This window comes from Coregonus lavaretus (genome assembly GCF_964263955.1).
Source record: "Coregonus lavaretus genome assembly, chromosome: 3".
In the NCBI taxonomy this organism is placed as follows: domain Eukaryota; kingdom Metazoa; phylum Chordata; class Actinopteri; order Salmoniformes; family Salmonidae; genus Coregonus; species Coregonus lavaretus.
The window spans coordinates 34,673,179-34,694,624 of NC_139990.1; the positions used below are offsets into that span (position 1 = coordinate 34,673,179).

Here is a 21,446-nt window from a genome sequence, read left to right on the forward strand (position 1 = left end):
GCCCTCTTCAAAACTGTCTTGGTGTGTTTGGACCATGATAGTTTGTTGGTAATGTGGACACCAAGGAACTTGAAGCTCTCAACCTGTTCCACTACAGCCCCGTCGATGAGAATGGGGGCATGCTCAGTCCTCTTTTTTTCCCCTGTAGTCCACAATCATCTCCTTTGTCTTGATCAGGGAGATCAAGGGAGAGGTTGTTATCCTGGCACCACGCGGCCAGGTCTCTGACCTCCTCCCTATAGGCTGTCTCATCGTTGTCGGTGATCAGGCCTACCACTGTTGTGTCGTCTGCAAACTTAATGATGGTGTTGGAGTCGTGCCTGGCCATGCAGTCATGGGTGAACAGGGAGTACAGGAGGGGACTGAGCACGCACCCCTGAGGGGCCCCCGTGTTGAGGATCAGCGTGGCAGATGTGTTGTTACCTACTCTTACCACCTGGGGGCGGCCCGTCAGGAAGTCCAGGATCCAGTTGCAGAGGGAGGTGTTTAGTCCCAGGATCCTTAGCTTTGTGATGAGCTTTGAGGGCACTATGGTGTTGAACGCTGAGCTGTAGTCAATGAACAGCATTCTCACGTAGGTGTTCCTCTTGTCCAGATGGGAAAGGGCAGTGTGGAGTGCAATAGAGATTGCGTCATCTGTGGAGTGGGTCTAGGGTTTCTGGGATAATGGTGTTGATGTGAGCCATGACCAGCCTTTTCAAAGCACTTCATGGCTACAGACGTCAGCGCTACGGGTCGGTAGTCATTTAATCTTAGTGTCCTTGGTCACAGGGACTATGTTGGTCTGCTTGAAACATGTTGGTATTACAGACTCAGTCAGGGACATGTTGAAAATGTCAGTGAAGACACTTGCTCAGCACATGCTCGGAGTACACGTCCTGGTAATCCATCTGGCCCTGCGGCCTTGTGAATGTTGACCTGCTTAAAAGTCTTACTCACATCGGCTACGGAGAGCGTGATCACAGTCATCCGGAACAGCTGGTGCCCTCATGCATGCTTCAGTGTTGCTTGCCTCGAAGCGAGCATAGAAGTGATTTAGCTCGTCTGGTTGGCTTGTGTCACTGGGCAGTTCGAGGCTGTGCTTCCCTTTGTAGTCTGTAATAGTTTTCAAGCCCTGCCACATCCGACGAGCGTCAGAGCCGGTGTAGTACGATTCAATCTTAGTCCTGTATTGACTCTTTGCCTGTTTGATGGTTCGTCGGAGGGCATAGCGGGATTTCTTATAAGCTTCCGGGTTAGAGTCCCGCTCCTTGAAAGCGGCAGTTCTACCCTTTAGCTCAGTGCGGATGTTGCCTGTAATCCATGGCTTCTGGTTGGGGTATGTACGTACGGTCACTGTGGGGACGACGTCATCGATGCACTTATTGATGAAGCCAGTGACTGATGTGGTGTACTCCTCAATGCTATCTGAAGAATCCCGGAACACATTCAAGTCTGTGCTAGCATAACAGTCCTGTAGCTTAGCATCTGCGTCATCTGACCACTTTGTTATTGACCGAGTCACTGGTGCTTCCTGCTTTAGTTTTTGCTTATAAGCAGGAATCAGGAGGATAGAATTATGGTCAGATTTGCCAAATGGAGGGCGAGGGAGAGCTTTGTATGCGTCTCTGTGTGTGGAGTAAAGGTGGTCTAGAGTTTTTTTCCCCTCTGGTTGCACATTTAACATGCTGATAGAAGTTAGGTAGAACGGATTTAAGATTCCCTGCATTAAAGTCCCCGGCCACTAGGAGCGCTGCCTCTGGATGAGCGTTTTCCTGTTTGCTTATGGCCTTATACAGCTCATTGAGTGCAATCTTAGTGCCAGCATTGGTTTGTGGTGGTAGATAGACAGCTACAAAAAATATAGAAGAAAACTCTTGGTAAATAGTGTGGTCTACAGCTTATCATGAGATACTCTACCTCAGGCGAGCAAAACCTTGAGACTTCCTTAGTATTAGATTTTGTGCACCAGCTGTTTACAAATATACACAGACCGCCACCCCTTGTCTTACCGGAGTCAGCCATTCTATCCTGCCGATGTAGCGTATAGCCCGCTAGCTGTATGTTATCCATGTCATCGTTCAACCACGACTCAGTGAATATTACAGTTTTTAATGTCCTGTTGGTAGGATAACCTTAGTCTTAGGTCATCCAATTTGTTTTCAAATGATTGAACATTGGCTAATAGGATTGATGGAAGAGGCAGTTTACTTGCTCGCCATCGGATCCTTACAAGGCACCCCGACCTACATCCACGATATCTCCGTCTCTTTCTCATGCGAATGACAGGGATTTGGGCCTTGTCGGGTGTCTGTAGAATATCCTTCGCGTCCGACTCGTTGAAGAAAAAAATCTTCGTCCAATATGAGGTGAGTAATCGCTGTCCTGATATCCAGAAGCTCTTTTTGGTCATAAGAGACTGTGGCAGAAACATTATGTACAGAATAAATTACAAATAACGCGAAGAAACACACATAATAGTACAATTGGTTAGAGGGCTGTAAAACGGCAGCCATCTTCTCCAGTGCCACGCCTAACAGCTCCCTCTCAGAACACATGGTTCCCTCACTCTGGAAGACCTGAGGTTACAAAGAACAATTCAGCAGAGCTGAATGACTATCGTCCTGTGGCGTTAATGTCAGTCGTTGTGAAGTGCTTTGAGCGCGTGATACTCAAGTTTCAGGTCTCATGTGGATGGAGCCCTTGGCCCAATGCAGTTTGCATACAGGAAGAACAGTGGAGGATGCAGTCCTGACGGTGTTGCACAGTGCCATGACACACCTGGAGAGGGCTCACTCTTATATGTGCATCCTTTTCCTGCGCTTCCCCTCTGCTTTTAACTGCATGTAGCCTCACCTACAGTATCTCACAAAAGTGAGTACACCCCTCTCATTTTTGTAAATATTTGAGTATATCTTTTCATGCGACAACACTGAAGAAATGACACTTTGCTACAATGTAAAGTAGTGAGTATACAGCTTGTATAACAGTGTAAATTTGCTGTCCCCTCAAAATAACAACACACAGCCATTAATGTCTAAACCGCTGGCAACAAAAGTGAGTACACCACTAAGTGAAAATGTCCAAATTGGGCCCAAAGTGTCAATATTTTGTGTGACCGCCATCATTTTCCAGCACTGCCTTAACCCTCTTGGGCATGGAGTTCACCAGAGCTTCACAGGTTGCCACTGGAGTCCTCTTCCACTCCTCCATGACGACATCACGGAGCTGGTGGATGTTAGAGACCTTGCACCCCTCCACCTTCCGTTTGAGGATGCCCCACAGATGCTCAATAGGGTTTAGGTCTGGAGACATGCTTGGCCAGTCCATCACCTTTACCCTCAGCTTCTTTAGCAAGGCAGTGGTCGTCTTGGAGGTGTGTTTGGGGTCGTTATCATGTTGGAATACTGCCCTGCGGCCCAGTCTCCGAAGGGAGGGGATCATGCTCTGCTTCAGTATGTCACAGTACATGTTGGCATTCATGGTTCCCTCAATGAACTGTAGCTCCCCAGTGCCGGCAGCACTCATGCAGCCCCAGACCATGACACTCCCACCACCATGCTTGACTGTAGGCAAGACACACTTGTCTTTGTACTCCTCACCTGGTTTCCGCCACACACGCTTGACACCATCTGAACCAAATAAGTTTATTATCTTGGTCTCATCAGACCACAGGACATGGTTCCAGTAATCCATGTCCTTAGTCTGCTTGTCTTCAGCAAAATGTTTGCGGGCTTTCTTGTGCATCATCTTTAGAAGAGGCTTCCTTCTGGGACGACAGCCATGCAGACCAATTTAATGCAGTGTGCGGCGTATGGTCTGAGCACTGACAGGCTGAACCCCCACCCCTTCAACCTCTGCAGCAATGCTGGCAGCACTCATATGTCTATTTCCCAAAGACAACCTCTGTATATGACGCTGAGCACGTGCACTCAACTTCTTTGGTCGACCATGGCGAGGCCTGTTCTGAGTGGAACCTGTCCTGTTAAACCACTGTATGGTCTTGGCTACCGTGCTGCAGCTCAGTTTCAGGGTCTTGGCAATCTTCTTATAGCCCAGGCCATCTTTATGTAGAGCAACAATTCTTTTTTTCAGATCCTCAGAGAGTTCTTTGCCATGTTGAACTTCCAGTGACCAGTATGAGGGAGTGTGAGAGCGATGACACCAACTTTAACACACCTGCTCCCCATTCGCACCTGAGACCTTGTAACACTAACGAGTCACAAGACACCGGGAGGGAAAATGGCTAATTGGGCCCAATTTGGACATTTTCACTTGGGGGTGTACTCACTTTTGTTGCCAGTGGTTTAGACATTAATGGCTGTGTGTTGAGTTATTTTGAGGGGACAGCAAATGTTCACTGTTATACAAGCTGTACACACTACTCTACATTGTAGCAAAGTGTAATTTCTTCAGTGTTGTTACATGAAAAGATATACTCAAATATTTACAAAAATGTGAAGGGTGTACTCACTTTTGTGAGATACTGTATGTTACAAACTCTCCCACCTACAGATAGAACCCAGCATTACCTTGTGGGTGCTGGAAAGGGGGCAGTATGTCAAGTTCAACAACAACATCCCTCCTCTGTGTACATCTAGCTGGTTCCCCCTCAAGGAACTGGCATCTCTCCAGTGCTATTCGCCACATACACCAATGACATGAGAGGCTCCGACGGGGACTGCTTGGCAGTGAAATATGCAGATGACACAGCATTTGTCGACCTCTCAGATGACACAATGCATTTCCAAACAGAAGGAAACAGGGTTCATGACTGGTGCAATAACAACTACCTTACACTAAACAGCAACAAAACAACTGCACAATGATTTCCGGAGGAAGGCAGATCCAGTGAGCCACCTAGTCCTGGATGGTGAAGCGGTAGAGTGGGGAGTTAAAGTGGGGAAAAAAAGTATTTAGTCAGCCACCAATTGTGCATGTTCTCCCACTTAAAAAGATGAGAGAGGCCTGTAATTTTCATCATAGGTCCACGTCAACTATGACAGACAAAATGAGGAAAAACAATCCAGAAAATCACATTGTAGGATTTTTTATGAATTTATTTACAAATTATGGTGGAAAATAAGTATTTGGTCAATAACAAAAGTTTTTCAATGCTTTGTTATATACCCTTTGTTGGCAATGACACAGGTCAAACGTTTTCTGTAAGTCTTCACAAGGTTTTCACACACTGTTGCTGGTATTTTGGCCCATTCCTCCATGCAGATCTCCTCTAGAGCAGTGATGTTTTGGGGCTGTCGCTGGGCAACACAGACTTTCAACTCCCTCCAAAGATTTTCTATGGGGTTGAGATCTGGAGACTGGCTAGGCCACTCCAGGACCTTGAAATGCTTCTTACGAAGCCACTCCTTCGTTGCCCGGGCGGTGTGTTTGGGATCATTGTCATGCTGAAAGACCCAGCCACGTTTCATCTTCAATGCCCTTGCTGATGGAAGGAGGTTTTCACCCAAAATCTCACGCTACATGGCCCCATTCATTCTTTCCTTTACACGGATCAGTCGTCCTGGTCCCTTTGCAGAAAAACAGCCCCAAAGCATGATGTTTCCACCCCCATGCTTCACAGTAGGTATGGTGTTCTTTGGATGCAACTCAGCATTCTTTGTCCTCCAAACACGACAAGTTGAGTTTTTACCAAAAAGTTATATTTTGGTTTCATCTGACCATATGACATTCTCCCAATCCTCTTCTGGATCATCCAAATGCACTCTAGCAAACTTCAGACGGGCCTGGACATGTACTGGCTTAAGCAGGGGGACACGTCTGGCACTGCAGGATTTGAGTCCCTGGCGGCGTAGTGTGTTACTGATGGTAGGCTTTGTTACTTTGGTCCCAGCTCTCTGCAGGTCATTCACTAGGTCCCCCCGTGTGGTTCTGGGATTTTTGCTCATTGTTCTTGTGATCATTTTGACCCCACGGGGTGAGATCTTGCGTGGAGCCCCAGATCGAGGGAGATTATCAGTGGTCTTGTATGTCTTCCATTTCCTAATAATTGCTCCCACAGTTGATTTCTTCAAACCAAGCTGCTTACCTATTGCAGATTCAGTCTTCCCAGCCTGGTGCAGGTCTACAATTTTGTTTCTGGTGTCCTTTGACAGCTCTTTGGTCTTGGCCATAGTGGAGTTTAGAGTGTGACTGTTTGAGGTTGTGGACAGGTGTATTTTATACTGATAACAAGTTCAAACAGGTGCCATTAATACAGGTAACGAGTGGAGGACAGAGGAGCCTCTTAAAGAAGAAGTTACAGGTCTGTGAGAGCCAGAAATATTGCTTGTTTGTAGGTGACCAAATACTTATTTTCCACCATAATTTGCAAATAAATTCATAAAAAATCCTACAATGTGATTTTCGGGAAAAAAAAATCTCAATTTGTCTGTCATATTTGACGTGTATCCATGATGAAAATTACAGGCCTCTCTCATCTTTTTAAGTGGGAGAACTTGCACAATTGGTGGCTGACTAAATACTTTTTTTCCCCACTGTAAGTACCTGGGAACCATCATGGACAGCACACTCAATACAAACACTCAGAACATCAATTTAAAAAATGCCAATAACGACTGTACCTCCTGCGCAGACAGACAACTGAATGTCAACACCACGATACTTTCCAACTACACTGAACAAAAGTATAAAACAACATGGTGGTCCTCTGTAGCTCAATTGGTAGAGCATGGCGCTTGTAACGCCAGGATAGTGGGTTCGATCCCCGGGACCACCCATACGTAAAAATGTATGCGCACATGACTAAGTCACTTTGGATAAAAGCGTCTGCTAAATGGCATATTATTTATTATGTTTCATGAGCTGAAATAGAAGATACCAGAAATTGTCCATACGCACAAAAAACGTATTTCTCTCAAATGTTGTGCACAAATTTGTTAACTTCCCTGTTAGTGAGCATTTCTCCTTTGCCAAGACAATCCATCCATCTGACAGGTGTGGCATATCAAGAAGCTAATTAAACAACATGATCATTGCACAGTTGCACCTTGTGCTGGGGACAATAAAGGCCACTAAAATGTGCAGTTGTGTCACACAAAACAATGCCACAGATGTCTAAAGTTTTGAGGGGGCGTGCAATTGGCATGCTGAATGCAGGAATGTCCAACAGAGCTGTCGCCAGAGAATTTAATGTTTATTTCTCTACCATAAGCGACTCCAACGTCGTTTTAGAGAATTTGGCAGTACGTCCAACCGGCATCACAACCGCAGACCACGTGTAACCACACCAGCGCAGGACCTCCACATCTGGCTTCTTTACTTGCGGGGTAGTCTGAGACCAGCCACCCAGACAGCTGATGAAACTGTGGGTTTGTACAACCAAAGAATATCTGGACAAATTGTCAGAAACCGTCTCAGGGAAACTCATCTGCGTGCTCGTCATCCTCACCAGGGTCTTGACCTGACTGCAGTTCGGCATCTTAACTGACTTCAGTGGGCAAATGCTCACCTTCGATGACCACTGGCAGCTGGAGAAGTGTGCTCTTCACAGATAAATCCTGGTTTCAACTTTACCGGGCAGATGGCAGTATGGCGTTGTGTGGGCGAGCGGTTTGCTGATGTCAACGTTGTGAACAGAGTGCCCCATGGTGGCGGTGGGGTTATGGTATGGGCAGGCATAAGCTACGAACACAATTGCATTTTATCGATGGCAATTTGAATGCACAGAGATACCGTGACGAGATCCTGAGGCCCATTGTCGTGCCATTCATCCGCCGCCATCACCTCATGTTTCAGCATGTTACAAGTCAGACTTAAAGCCGTACAAGCCATGTCACAAGAATCAATTCCTGGAAGCTGAAAATGTCCCAGTTCTTCCATGGCCTGCATACTCACCAGACATGTCACCCATTGAGCATGTTTGGGATGCTCTGGATCGACTTGTACGACAGAGTGTTCCAGTTCACGCCAATGTCCAGCAACTTTGCACAGCCACTGAAGAGTGGGACAACATTCCACAAGCCACAATCAACAGCCTGATCAACTCTATGCAAAGGAGATACATGAGGCAAATGGTGGTCACACCAGATACTGACTGGTTTTCTGATCCATGCCCCTACCTTTTTTAAAAGGTATTTGTGACCAACAGATGCATATCTGTATTCCCAGTCATGTTAAATCCATAGATTGGGGCCTAATGAATGTATTTCAAATTGACTGATTTCCTATATGAACTGTAACCAGGGCCTAAAATTAACACCAGCCACCTGCCAAATGCAGGTAGATTTTGGCATTGGCGGGAAAGATGTCTATTTCACCAGCCACGTTGGCGCGTGGTCAGGGCTCCACAGTGCGAGCATGTCACTCACATTTGTTTATAAAAATTAGTCAAGTACGATCACATTTATAGTAAAATGAATGCTACAGTAGCTGTTTAAAGTATTTCCGCCTTTTTGTTTCATAGCTGGTAAATGAATCGCACAAAGTAAAATAACTACGACCCCAATATAGCCTGTACCACCTCACATTGCAACACCGTCTGGCTGGGGGCTGTGCGCACGTGAAGAGCGGAGTGAAAGACACATTTTTAGAAGTACTGCGCAAAGGCATAAAAGTTGGTATAATTTACTTGAAACCAAAGTCTACTGAAGTGAGACTTTGTGTTTGTTGGCTGTTGACATTATTTTGTTCAGAAGCTAGGTTGTTTTTCTATGTTTGAGTTTCAACTGCTGGGTAAGAGAAGACAACACTTCTTTCTACTTGTCAGGATCAATCACACTGGCACAAACGTGACTTGAGTCGCGCTAACGCCATAACCTCACACATTTAAAGGGGCAGGTGAAAATGTTTGTCTCAACTGTGATATTTTGGTTAAAAGACTCAGGTCACAATATATTAAATTAAATAATATATCACATTACTTCTTACTAATAATACATTTACTGTTCTAGAACCATTACAAAGCATGCTCATCTGTTTTTGTGTTTTGTTGGTGTCATTTTAGCGGGGAAAAAATCTGAGTGGCTGGTAGATTTTTTTGATTTACCTGCCACAGTAGCTGGTGGACAAAAAAGCAAATGTTATGCCCTGACTAACTCTTCGAAATTGTTGCATTTCACGTTTATACTCATGTTCAATGTACTACACCTGCCATATAGAGAGGGTGCTGACTTTCAGTTTCCTGGCCTGGTACGGTGGGTTGTCAGTGGCTAATAAGGGTATCCTCAGGCGGACTGCGAACCTTGGGTCGAAGCTCTGTGGGCTGCAGTGCAGGGGGCTTCAGGGCCTCTATGATAAACGGGCAAGGGAGAAGGCCAAGCACATCAGAGGACCCCACACACAATCTTGCCCAATGTTTTGAGCTGCTGCTCTCCGGAAGGAGATCAAGGGTCCCACTGTTCAGCAAGAATTGGTGCATTTTCCATGTAAAGGGACAATAAAGTAAATTGTATCGTTACGAAATAGCAAAACAGACTGGCCTGTTGGTGATACCACATGGCTGCCAACATGTGGCTTAGGGCCATGTGGCACTACTCACCATGAACTTCTGCACGCTGATGGGGAAGGTGGCAGAGTAGAGCAGGATCTGACGGCCCTTGGCCAGGAAGCTAATGATATCCTCAATGAGCACCACAAAGTCCTGAGACAGCAGCTTGTCCGCCTGAGAAGAAGACAAAACATTAAATGGAGAATTAGCAGAGTCACACAGCATTCTGAAAAGTATGTTTTACTCTCGTGTATTTCTATTACATTTGCTATTACTGGTATGCAATTGACATTTGGCGCTGGTTGCTTGGGAAAATGTTCCATGTAGCTCCTTTACTAAATGTCTTCACTGACATTTTCAACATGTCCCTGATTGAGTCTGTAATACCAACATATTTCAAGCAGACCACTATAGTCCCTGTGCCCATGAACACTAAGATAACCTGTCTAAATGACTACCGACCCATAGCAATCACATCTGTAGCCATGAAGTGCTTTGAAAGGCTGGTCATGGCTCACATCAACACCATTATCCCAGAAACCCTAGACCCACTACAATTTCCATACCGCCCCAACAGATCATGGAATCTCTATTGCACTCCACACTGCCCTTTCTCACCTGGACAAGAGGAACACCTACGTGAGAATGCTATTCATTGACTACAGCTCAGCATTCAACACCATAGTGCCCTCAAAGCTCATCACTAAGCTAAGGATCCTGGGACTAAATACCTCCCTCTGCAACTGGACCCTGGACTTCCAAACGGATGGTAACAACACATCTGCCGCGCTGATCCTCAACACGGGGGCCCCTCAGGGGTGCGTGCTCAGTCCCCTCCTGTACTCGCTGTTCACCCATGACTGCATGGCCAGGCACGACTCCAACACCATCATTAAGTTTGCCGACGACACAAGTGGTAGGCCTGATCACCGACAACGATTAGACAGCCTATAGGGAGGAGGTCAGAGACCTGGCCGTGTGGTGCCAGAATAACAACCTCTCCCTCAACGTGACCAAGACAAAGGAGATGATTGTGGACTACAGGAAAAAGAAGAGGACTAAGCACGCCCCCATTCTCATCGACGGGGCTGTAGTGGAACAGGTTGAGAGCTTTAAGTTCCTTGGTGTCCACATCACCAACAAACTATCATGGTCCAAACACACCAAGACAGTCGTGAAGAGGGCACGACAAAGCCTATTCCCCCTCAGGAGACTGAAAAGATTTGGCATGGGTCATCAGATCCTCAAAAAGTTCAACAGCTGCACCATCGAGAGCATCCTGACTGGTTGCATCACCGCCTGGTATGGCAACTGCTCGGCCTCTGACCGCAAGGCACTACAGAGGGTAGTGCGTACGGCCCAGTACATCACTGGGGCAAAGCTTCCTGCCATCCAGGACCTCTATACCAGGCGGTGTCAGAGGAAGGCCCTAAAAATTATCCAGAAGACTCAAGCCACCCTAGTCATAGACAGTTCTCTCTACTACCGCACGGCAAGCGGTAACGGAGCGCCAAGTCTAGGTCCAAAAGGCTTCTTAACAGCTTCTACCCCCAAGCCATAAGACTCCTGAACAGCTAATCATGGCTACCCTGACTATTTGCATTGTCCCCCCTCACCCCACCCCCTCTTTAATGCTGCTGCTACTCTGTTTATTATCTATGCATAGTCACTTTAACACTACCCACATGTACATATTACCTAAATTACCTCGACTAACCGGTGCCCCCGCACATTGACTCTGTACTGGTAACCAATGTATATAGCCTCCCTGCTGTTATTTTATTTTACTGCTGCTCTTTAATCATTTTTTACGTATCTATTTTTTACTTAACACCTTTTTTCTTACATTTTTACAATTAATCATTGTTGGTTAAGGGCTTGTAAGTAAGCATTTCACTGTAAGGTCTAGACCTGTTGTATTCGGCACATGTGGCAAATTCAATTTTATATGATTTGATTTATTTAACCTCTTTGGTAGGTTGATGAACCAGAAGAGATTTGAAGGCCCTGATGAAGAATATTGAGTGGCTAGTAACAACATAGCGAGAGAGGACTGATTCTCTGGAGTCATCTACAGTAGTTTATTATAGTCAGTGGTTGATGGACTCATGTACCACATGTATTCACACACTAACCTCATCCATCACCATCATCTGGACTCTATCCACTTTGGCCACGCCCTTCTTGATCAAGTCCAGGATCCTGCCGGGTGTGGCTATGACCACATGCACTGAGAGAGAGAATCAGAAACACCACCATTACAGATGTGGCTTTGTGTACAGCTTTGAGGTTTTGTGACTTGTTTGTAGTGTACAGTGTGGTCCGAAATGATTGACACCCTTGATGAAGATGAGCAAAAACGACTATCAAATAAATCATTCAAATACGGAGCTACGCTATATATACACACATACAGTGCATTCGCAAAGTATTCAGACCACCTTCCCTTTTCCCACATTTTGTTACGTTACAGCCTTATTCTAAAATCGATTAAATAAAACATTTTCCTCAATCTACACACATTACCCCATAATGACAAAGCGAACAGTTTTTAAAACAAATTTTGCACAAGAAAGTAAAAAAATCTAACAGAAATACCTTATTTACTAAAGTATTCAGACCCTTTGCTATGAGAATCAAAATTGAGCTCAGGTGCATCCTGTTTCCATTGATCATCCTTGAGAGGTTTCTACAACTTGGGAGTCCACCTGTGGTAAATTCAATTGATTGGACATGATTTGGAAAGGCACACACCTGTCTATATAAGGTCCCACAGTTGACAGTGCATGTCAGGGCAAAAACCAAGCCATGAGGTCGAAGGAATTGTCCGTAGAGCTCCGAGATAGGATTGTGTCGAGGCACAGATCTGGGGAAGGGTACCAAAACATTTCTGCAACATTGAAGGTCCCCAAGAACACAGTGGCCTCCATTATTCTTAAATGGAAGAAGTTTGGAACCACCAAGACTCTTCCTAGAGCTGGCCGCCCAGCCAAACTGAGCAATTGGGGTAGGTCCTTGGTCAGGGAGGTGACCAAGAACCCGATGGTCACTCTGACAGAGCTCCAGAGTTCCTCTGAAGAGATGGGAGAATCTTCCAGAAGGACAACCATCTCTGCAGCACTCCACCAATCAGATCTTTATGGTAGAGTGGCCAGACAGAAGACACTCCTCAGTAAAAGGCACATGAGAGCCCGCTTGGAGTTTGCTAAAAGGCACCTAAAGACTCTCAGACCATGAGAAACAAGATTCTCTGTGATGAAAGTAACAAAATGTGGAAAAGGTCAAGGGGTCTGAATACTTTCCGAATGCACTGTATTTATCGCAAGGTACCATTTTTGGTATGAAGTAACTGAATGTGATGCTGCTGTTGGGTCATTACCAGTCTCGTCCAGGCGCATGATGTCATCTCGCAGGTTGGTGCCGCCCGTTGTGGCCATGACTTTCACTCCGCCCAGGTGCTTACTGATCTGGATAGTGATCTGGCTAACCTGCAGGGCCAGCTCACGAGTGGGCACCATCACAATAGCTTGGGAGAGAGGGAGAGGTATAGATAGGGCAAGTGCAAGACAATGTGGTTTGACAGAGGGGGAGAGAAAGTAGGAAGAAGGGTACAGTTTGAAAGATGATAGGAAGTTGAGTCATAGAGTAACAGTAGTAGTAGCAGGAGGGCTCCAGACAGCAACCATTTAGTCGCATTTTGCGACCCTTTGACTTGGCTGTGCAAGTTAAAGTAACTATCCAGTCAATGTTCCCTCTAAGCTGCGCGCCCACGCGCAGTATCCCCGGGACTGCAGCGGATGGAGAGAAGCACCAGATTGAACTTCACTCAACTTTCTAGAGTTTTCCCCGTTAACACTATCAACATACCGAAACAAAACGAACTATGCAAGATTTAGCATGCAAAAGTAACTATGCAAGATATTTTGATGTAGACAGAACGCATCGGAGCAGGATTCTATTGCATTGACAGACTCATCCCATACTCTACACAGACCGGTGCGGCATAACCAATCAGAGCAGCAGTAGGCCTATATGCAAATAGACTATTACCATATATGGATCTGTTCCATTTACATTGAACTGGACTGTTTACAGCGTGAGCGGTCATGAGCAGATGCGCTTGTTTTGAGATGTAGCCATGTGTGCACATTTAGTTAATTTTCTTTGCTAGTTAGTGAGTTATTAGCCCAGTTATATATATTTGTAGTCAACAATAGGGGAGTGAGGGCTTCCTACAAGAGCACAAAACCTGTACATTTCTAGACATCTTTGAAAAGCAAGTCAGGTAAAGAGCATTTTTTTTGTCTTAAAGGGGCAGTGTTGTATTTTGAGACTGTCTTGAATAAAGTAAGTAGCCAATAAGCAGAGGGTAGCATAATTTATCTGATTCTCTGTAATAATGGTATGGGAAGTTGTTTCCTGCATCAAACAACATTTTCAGTCACCTTGTCTGAAGGACAAGTGGATAAACAGGTTAATGTCAAGCCCTGCATGATTTTTTTTTTCTTTCAAAAGTCTCATGGAATGTAGGCCTACATTGAACACCACACATTTGCTGCTAATGTAGGCTGAATGATAGAAGAGTTATTTCCTTGGTAAAATGTTATGGGAAGCATTTTCTCCATTGTCTTTGATGGTAGGTCACTCCTGCAGGCCTACATTTTGATCAAATGGCCACTGTTAAAACTAACTTAAATTGTTTTGAGGGAACAGTGTGTCCAGTGCTTCCATATTTCATTGAAATATGACCTAGAAATACTTACTATGGTAAAAAGCAGCTTTTATGTGTTGGAATGGTGTGGGCGTACCCCAACAGAATGGTATGGGCGTATACCAGTCATAAAAAAATATTCATGCAAGTATACCGCTGATTGGCCAGCTCATCCTCCTCGGGAGTATGACATACTCCATGAGGAAATAGCAAGCATTTTTGAAACAGTCTGTTTGATATACAAGTTTGAGGAGGGTTTTTAAAAAGTATTTTTCTCCAATTTATGCTTTGGCCACAAATACGAGTATAGGATGAGTCAACAACATGATTTGGTTAAGCAGTAAGTGCATTATCCTCATGATTCCTGTAATGAAAGTGTTTGCCCTGACGCTCTGCCTGTTTCCCTGGGGCCCACTGCTGTGATGAGCAAGCCACCCTCCCTGCCTCTCCCACTTTGCTCTGGGTGAGAAAAACATTTTAATTGTATAACAAATTCAAAATCCAATTCCAGGAAAAACAGTTATCCTGTGTAACACTTGTCACAGTTGAAGAGAGGAGGTTCTCAGTTTCTGTTGGTATACTTTTTATTTCTCAACTCTCAATTTTTAGCTCTATAGCAATTATTTTACAACCGAGATATTAGATATAGCTTTGAGATATGGAGTGTGCGAAATGTGCATTGACCATTACGAGAGCATGGGCCTGATTGGGAAGTAGGCTACGACTGTAAAGTTATTTTTAGGACATTAAAATGTATTGTTATGCTTAATATGGCTACTATTATATTTAAGTTAGCGATCTAGCTAATGTGTTTTGAGTTTCCACTTACTCATGTGGTGAATTGGTCCCAAATAAATTAGCCTATATTAGCGCACATAAAGATGTAGGCAAATTCATCTCTATTGAAAAAATAATAATTCTGGAGTCCTATTTTAACAGTAAAATGTAACAATAGCCTTAATTGTCAACCCAAAATCCATGACAATCACAGGATTAGCTCGTACATGAAAATATCTGGAATCACGCATTCCTGCTTAAACATGTTAGATGAAACATATAACTTGAATACCTTCTCAGTAGTCTATAACACTTTTTTAAAAAGCACTGTGAATGACATAAGACTATTAGAAATGTTATTGGTGATGGCCTGGTGCCACCAACTGAAAAAGGGGAAAATGTTAGTCTGGAGCCCGGAGGAGGAGGAGTAGTAGTAGTAGTAGTAGTAGAGACAAGTCGAGTATAAAAGGAGGGAAAGAGTAAAGTGAAGAGCCTTGACTCACCCTGTATATAGTCCTTCTTCAGGTCTATTCTCTCCAGCATGGGGATGAGGTAGGCCCCACTTTTCCCTGTTCCATTCTTGGCACGGGCCAGGATGTCTCGTCCTGACAGGGCTATGGGAATGCTCTCCTCCTGAAAGTGACAAACTCTAGTTTAATGTATTTTTAATCAAAAACTGCATGGCTATTACCAAAATATGTAACTATGACTATGCCAAAGTACAAAAGCTAAGTCCAAAGACTGTTCAGGTATAACTTAAAAGACGCAGTCCGGGATCGTAAGCTCAACAAATTCGCAACATATTGTACGAATTTTTGCAGGAGGTAACATATCATACGAAATGTACACAACTGGATAACACAGAACACAAAAAACAGGGACCCACTTTGGCTCTTGAGCACCACTTTCAAAACTACTGGTTGAAATTATACAGAAGTTCTGGAGCATCACTTTAAAGTAGCTTTATAGGTTATAGGCACAAGAAGCAGGAGCCAATTTACAGCAAGGGAATCCCCCAGTTTCAAAAGGTGATCTGTGGGCAGAGACGCTTCCAGTGAGTGTCGTACCTGGATAGGGGAGGGCTTCTCCCAGCCCATCTCAAAGATGCCCATCAGGAGCTCCCGTTTCAGACAGTAGTCCTCAAACTCATTCCCCTTAGTGGACGTCACATCCTGGGACACAGAACGAAAGAGGTTAGACAACAGAAGTAACATAATTGATTAAAATGACACTGGGAGAATCCTGTGTGCTAGTGAAAAAGCATGCTGCATTGTACCATGACTTACAGAGGTTCTGACCCTGGTGTCTTTGGGAGGGAGCTGTAGCCTCTTTTTCCAGTCATCTCCAAACCTAACGTAGGGCAGCAAAGAGAGAAGAGAGCAAAACAAAATATGTGTCATCAGTTCTAAAACCTGGTATGAAAGTATAATAAACTATATGAGCAGAACACAATTGTTTCAGTCACTGGGTGAAACGGGGTGTAAGAGAGAAATGTGTACCTAATCCCAGTTCCCTCCTGGGCAGCACCCGCTTTCTGGGGTGCACCTGTGGCCTTGTCTGACAGAGAGCCCAGGACAAGGGGTCCTGATTGGGTAGAGGCCGGTTTAGGCCTAAGCTGCCCGTTCTGCTTGTTCAGTCCCATGACGACAGGGCCAAGGTTCTCTGTTCTGGCAGTTGCCATTTCTTCTTTCCTTTATTTTTATTCTCAAAGATTTACGTATTTTACCCCTCAGTTTTTTTTCTTCCTTAAAAAGCCTCTTCAAAAGTAGATGAGTCTAATAAAGCATTAACAAATAATATCTTATTTTTAGTCCAAAGCATTTACAACAGAAGTCTATTTGTAGTTTTCACATTTACACGTATGTGCAGTTCGGTCCCCTTCAACAGAGTTTACTGACGTATGAAAAAAAAGTATTTATACAAGAGCTCTTCCAAATGAAGAGATATATGCATTCAAATGCATAAATATAGAAACCTGCACACAATATAGAAAATTATATGTGAACAAGTATCAAGGAGTTTAATTCCTGCAATACAACTGCTAAGACAATTTGAACCGGGGGAATAGTATCTGTAATATAATCTTTGTTCAAACGTTAAATGTTGTTCAAACGTTAAATGTATCTGTTTTTATTTCCTTGTTTTGCATCAAGTCCCTTTGAATTGCTCAACATCGATGTCCTTGGAAATGATTTTTCAAACCTTTGTACAAATATTTATTCAAAATAATATGGTCCTTATTGTTCAACATTTGTTTTCCACTCTGTGTGTATATGTCCATCCACGTGTTAAAGTAGTTTCCTGACGTTGAAAATCAAACAAGGGATAACTGTAGTCCAAAAGCAAAACAGCTTTAAGTTCCCCTTGGGCTCCTCTTGGTCTGTCCCCTCTGCTCCAGGTGAGTCTCCCTCCTCTCTCAGGTCTTCTGTCAAAGTGTGTAGCTATGTGTGTGAGTGGGGGTGTATTCAGCTCATTTCGTACGCAGCAACTCAAACTTGTGCCTCCTGACAGGAAGAAGGAGAGTAGAGGGAGAATTTTATTTTATAAGTAAAGTCAGAGTGAATACTATATAAGCCCTAGACTTTGCTTTAAAACTGCCTAATACAATGTAGAATAGATGCCCAAACGTTCTATTCAAATCCCCAACTACATCATGTCAAAAATGTATTCGGCAGGCAGGCACAAGGTAAAATTGCTTTTCTAGTGTTGGGTTGGTGGATCAGTCTGTAATGTATTCCAACCAATTCGTGTATGGCATGACCACAGAAGAGTTGCCTACACTACAAGTGCATACATGGGACCAGACCATAGAAGAGAGTAACGTTAGGCTATAATGTCAACAATGTGGGACTCATAGCTACTTTATAGCCGTAATCACGTGCGAAGTTTTGAAGTTACTTTGAGGAAATTAGCTAACGTTAACTAGAAGCATCTGAATTTAAATATAAGTTAATTGCATATGTATGGACAAACAAACACGCGACTGGCATTAGCTAGCTAGCTAACGTTAACGAACAATTAGGATGCCCTTATCGGCCAAATAAAGGTAAAAAGCCAGCTAATGTTACCAGTCAGTAGTTAGCTAACTTACCTCAATTGTGGCAACTACGAAAAGTGATTCAAACCTAACTAATCGCGATTTGAGTTGGTGCTATAAAGGCCATTCATCTTGCCAACTTCAGAGGAAGATATTTAGTTAGCCAGTTAACTTATATTGCTAGATACCTAATGACGTTAGCCACTTCAGCTTCAGACATAAACATGCAAGTTGGCTAGTAAGTTACGTTAGCTAGCTCGCTAAATACTAATTTAGTTAGCTAACTAGGTAGCGTTACATCACTGATGAAAGGGGTTATTATAAACTAGCTAGCCAGTTTAGTTAACTTGGATGGCTAGTAGTGCAGGGGGCTCTCGTTTACCACGTCTGAATGTTAGCTGGCTGGCTAAATTATCTAGCTGACGAGCAAACGTCGACTTTATAAAATCTTTATTATGCAAATTGAATACAACACCACGAAACACTCACCTCTCTCTCACTTTGATGTTATATATCATACATGTTTTCGGCAGATCAATTACTTATTTTATTGTTAGATTAAATTCATTCCAAATAAAACGCTAATTCAACATGGTCGCCTCTTCTTCATCGCCTTCTTCTTCTATGATATCGTGGCGGTCCACAAACAAACTTTTAAAGTCCATGTTGCCACCTACTGTGCTGGAATGTAGGATCAATCATGATCTGCCCAATTATGTACTACCATGAAAAAAACATTCTAAACCAAATAAATCCCTAACACCACCAATTGCAGCACTTAACCTTCACATTGCTTCCACATTCACCGTAATCATGTGCCCCTCCACAGTTGGCACATATTTTCTTTCCTTTACACTGAGCAGCTACATGTCCCATTCTTTGGCATTTAAAAGACTGCAGTGCATATGGGACAAATTCTCTAACACTGAAGCAAAGGAATCCTATCTGTACTTTTCCCAGCAAGACTTTCTCAAACCTCAGCATCACTGATAAGCTTTCACTTCTTTGACCCTATTTCCTAATGATCAACCTTTTGGCCTCAATCACTCTGCCTCCCTTCACATATATATTGGGACCCCAGTGATGACTCCCCTCAATATAGCATAAGCACCAGGGTCCCAAAAAATAAAACAGATCTTATCCCTACACAGGCTCAAGGGGAACCTGGGTGGGCTGGTCTTCCGGCGCTAGTACATTTACATTTACATTTACGTCATTTAGCAGACGCTCTTATCCAGAGCGACTTACAAATTGGTGCATTCACCCTATAGCCAGTGGGATAACCACTTTACAATATGTTTTTTTTTTTTTTTTGGAGGGGGGGGGGGGGGGGGAGTAGAAGGATTACTTTATCCTATCCCAGGTATTCCTTAAAGAGGTGGGGTTTCAAGTGTCTCCGGAAGGTGGTGAGTGACTCCGCTGTCCTGGCGTCGTGAGGGAGCTTGTTCCACCATTGGGGTGCCAGAGCAGTGAACAGTTTTGACTGGGCTGAGCGGGAACTGTGCTTCCGCAGAGGTAGGGGGGCCAGCAGTCCAGAGGTGGATGAACGCAATGCCCTCGTTTGGGTGTAAGGACTGATCAGAGCCTGAAGGTACGGAGGTGCCGTTCCTCTCAAAGCTCCGTAGGCAAGCACCATGGTCTTGTAGCAGATGCGAGCTTCAACTGGAAGCCAGTGGAGTGTGCGGAGGAGCGGGGTGACGTGAGAGAACTTGGGAAGGTTGAACACCAGACGGGCTGCGGCATTCTGGATGAGTTGTAGGGGTTTAATGGCACAGGCAGGGAGCCCAGCCAACAGCGAGTTGCAGTAATCCAGACGGGAGATGACAAGTGCCTGGATTAGGACCTGTGCCGCTTCCTGTGTAAGGCAGGGTAGTACCCCTTGCAAGTCTTCAGATGTAAAATCCGTAAGACCCAAAAACCTTTCTGCCGCAGCCACAATAATGTTCACTGTTCACTGCTCTGGCACCAGTTTCTTAGACTTCTTTGCGACTTGTGCCATCCAGTTTATAACTGTGGCAATGAACGCAAAAAAAATCCACCTTTTTAACACACAGGGTATCTTTTGTCTGGAAGCAAACATTTACTACAGGCTGTGGTGTATCCACTACCATATCTTTAATAGCATCACTTGTTTTCTCAATTATTTTGATCGCCTCCGCATAGGAGATTCGATTGACCGCTCGAACTTTTGCCACCTCAATCTCCTTCACCCTAACAGGGCACTCCAGGAACTCAGGATCATGATCCCCACCACAATTGCAACACAGTCATCCTTCTACACACCGTTCTTCAGTATGCTCTGTCGGTCTGCTCACACTTGAAACATGGCCAAATCCTTTACAATTCTTACACTGCAGTGGTTTGGGTACGAAAGCTCTTACAGCGTATTTTACATAACCAAGCTTCACATTAGCTCTTTATCAAAAAACAACAGCACCAACAGACTTTCTTATTTTTCTCCATTCACCCAGCGGGTCAGACGCCAGCCACACCAGGAATTCTCTCAAAAATTCAACCTGAACATCCGTCGTCACCCCTGAAATGACTCCTTTGACGGGTGCTCTACTCCGAAGTTCAAAACACAAAACTTCTGTTGTCCGGATTATTTTGAGGCCACTGCAATCTTCCTCTGTTCTTAAGAAATATAATTAATCAAAATAAGACCACTCCCGGTCACTCTGACAGACTCCACTTTTCCAAGCGCATACTTCACCGTTTTCGACACCTCCTTATTCAACAAATGCATCCCAACAAGAAGCGATTCATTATCATTCATACACATATCCTCCACTCCAATTTGAGACAATTTCCTTTTTGTTCCAGTTTTCGACACTATTGTTGTCCATTCAGAACATTCGTCTTCACCAACTTTGCTCGACGCGCTGCTTGATTCGAACTCAGAATCCACTTCCGCTATCTTCTTGCCACCCCATCGCCTTCTTCTTTGTCCTCCTCTACGATTTAAATCACATGAAGTTCTAAACCAATGCTGCCATCTACTGAATTATTGCAATATGACCAGTTTCAAACAGTGCATCTACACAAGAGTAATGTTACTTTTTTATTTTAACCATACAGTCTATGGGGTTTTCTGGTGACGTCAAGTTGGCGACAAGTGCAGTCGCAACTTCTACTGTGTCCGCCTAATTTCAACTTTAACCCTCTCAATTTCTTTTTTAAGCTCTGAACAACGGTTAAAAACTAAGACTATAGCTAAAACAATTCCTCCTTTAGTCGAAAGATAATCTGCTAACATGTCACAAGAGGAGAGAAAAAAGGAAAAGCTAGCCACAAGGATGAGAAAAGAAGAAGAAAAAATAAGAGAAAAGCTAACCTAGGTTGCTGAACATGATTACTCGAACGCAAGACAGCCAGCCCTTAGCCCTGACTCATCTGAGGTCAAAATGCGGAGGATGGAAGGGGTTTTGAATGACTCAAATACCCCAAGAACAGCCCCAAATACAGCCCCTGCCCACAAGATGAAGTGAAAGGAT

General features: G+C 44.2%; 1 protein-coding gene across 2 annotated transcripts in view; it reads right to left on the minus strand.

Annotated features, from left to right (window-relative positions):
- Window positions 1–18,596, minus strand: part of LOC311120641 (putative ATP-dependent RNA helicase ddx6) — a 51,722-nt gene extending 33,126 nt beyond the window's left edge. The window contains exons 1-8 of one of the 2 annotated variants that reach the window (XM_084157873.1): window positions 18,442–18,575; window positions 16,415–17,419; window positions 16,202–16,265; window positions 15,983–16,087; window positions 15,419–15,548; window positions 12,807–12,953; window positions 11,563–11,657; window positions 9,479–9,601 (exon numbers count right to left, since the gene is read on the minus strand). In XM_084157873.1, coding sequence (XP_084013999.1) covers window positions 9,479–9,601; window positions 11,563–11,657; window positions 12,807–12,953; window positions 15,419–15,548; window positions 15,983–16,087; window positions 16,202–16,265; window positions 16,415–16,596 — 846 coding nt within the window. In that variant the 5' untranslated portion in view covers window positions 16,597–17,419; window positions 18,442–18,575. Of the gene's footprint in view, window positions 1–9,478; window positions 9,602–11,562; window positions 11,658–12,806; window positions 12,954–15,418; window positions 15,549–15,982; window positions 16,088–16,201; window positions 16,266–16,414; window positions 17,420–18,441 lie in introns of both variants that reach the window. The other variant, XM_084157874.1, reaches the window with a different exon arrangement.
- Between the last annotated feature and the right edge of the window lie 2,850 nt (window positions 18,597–21,446).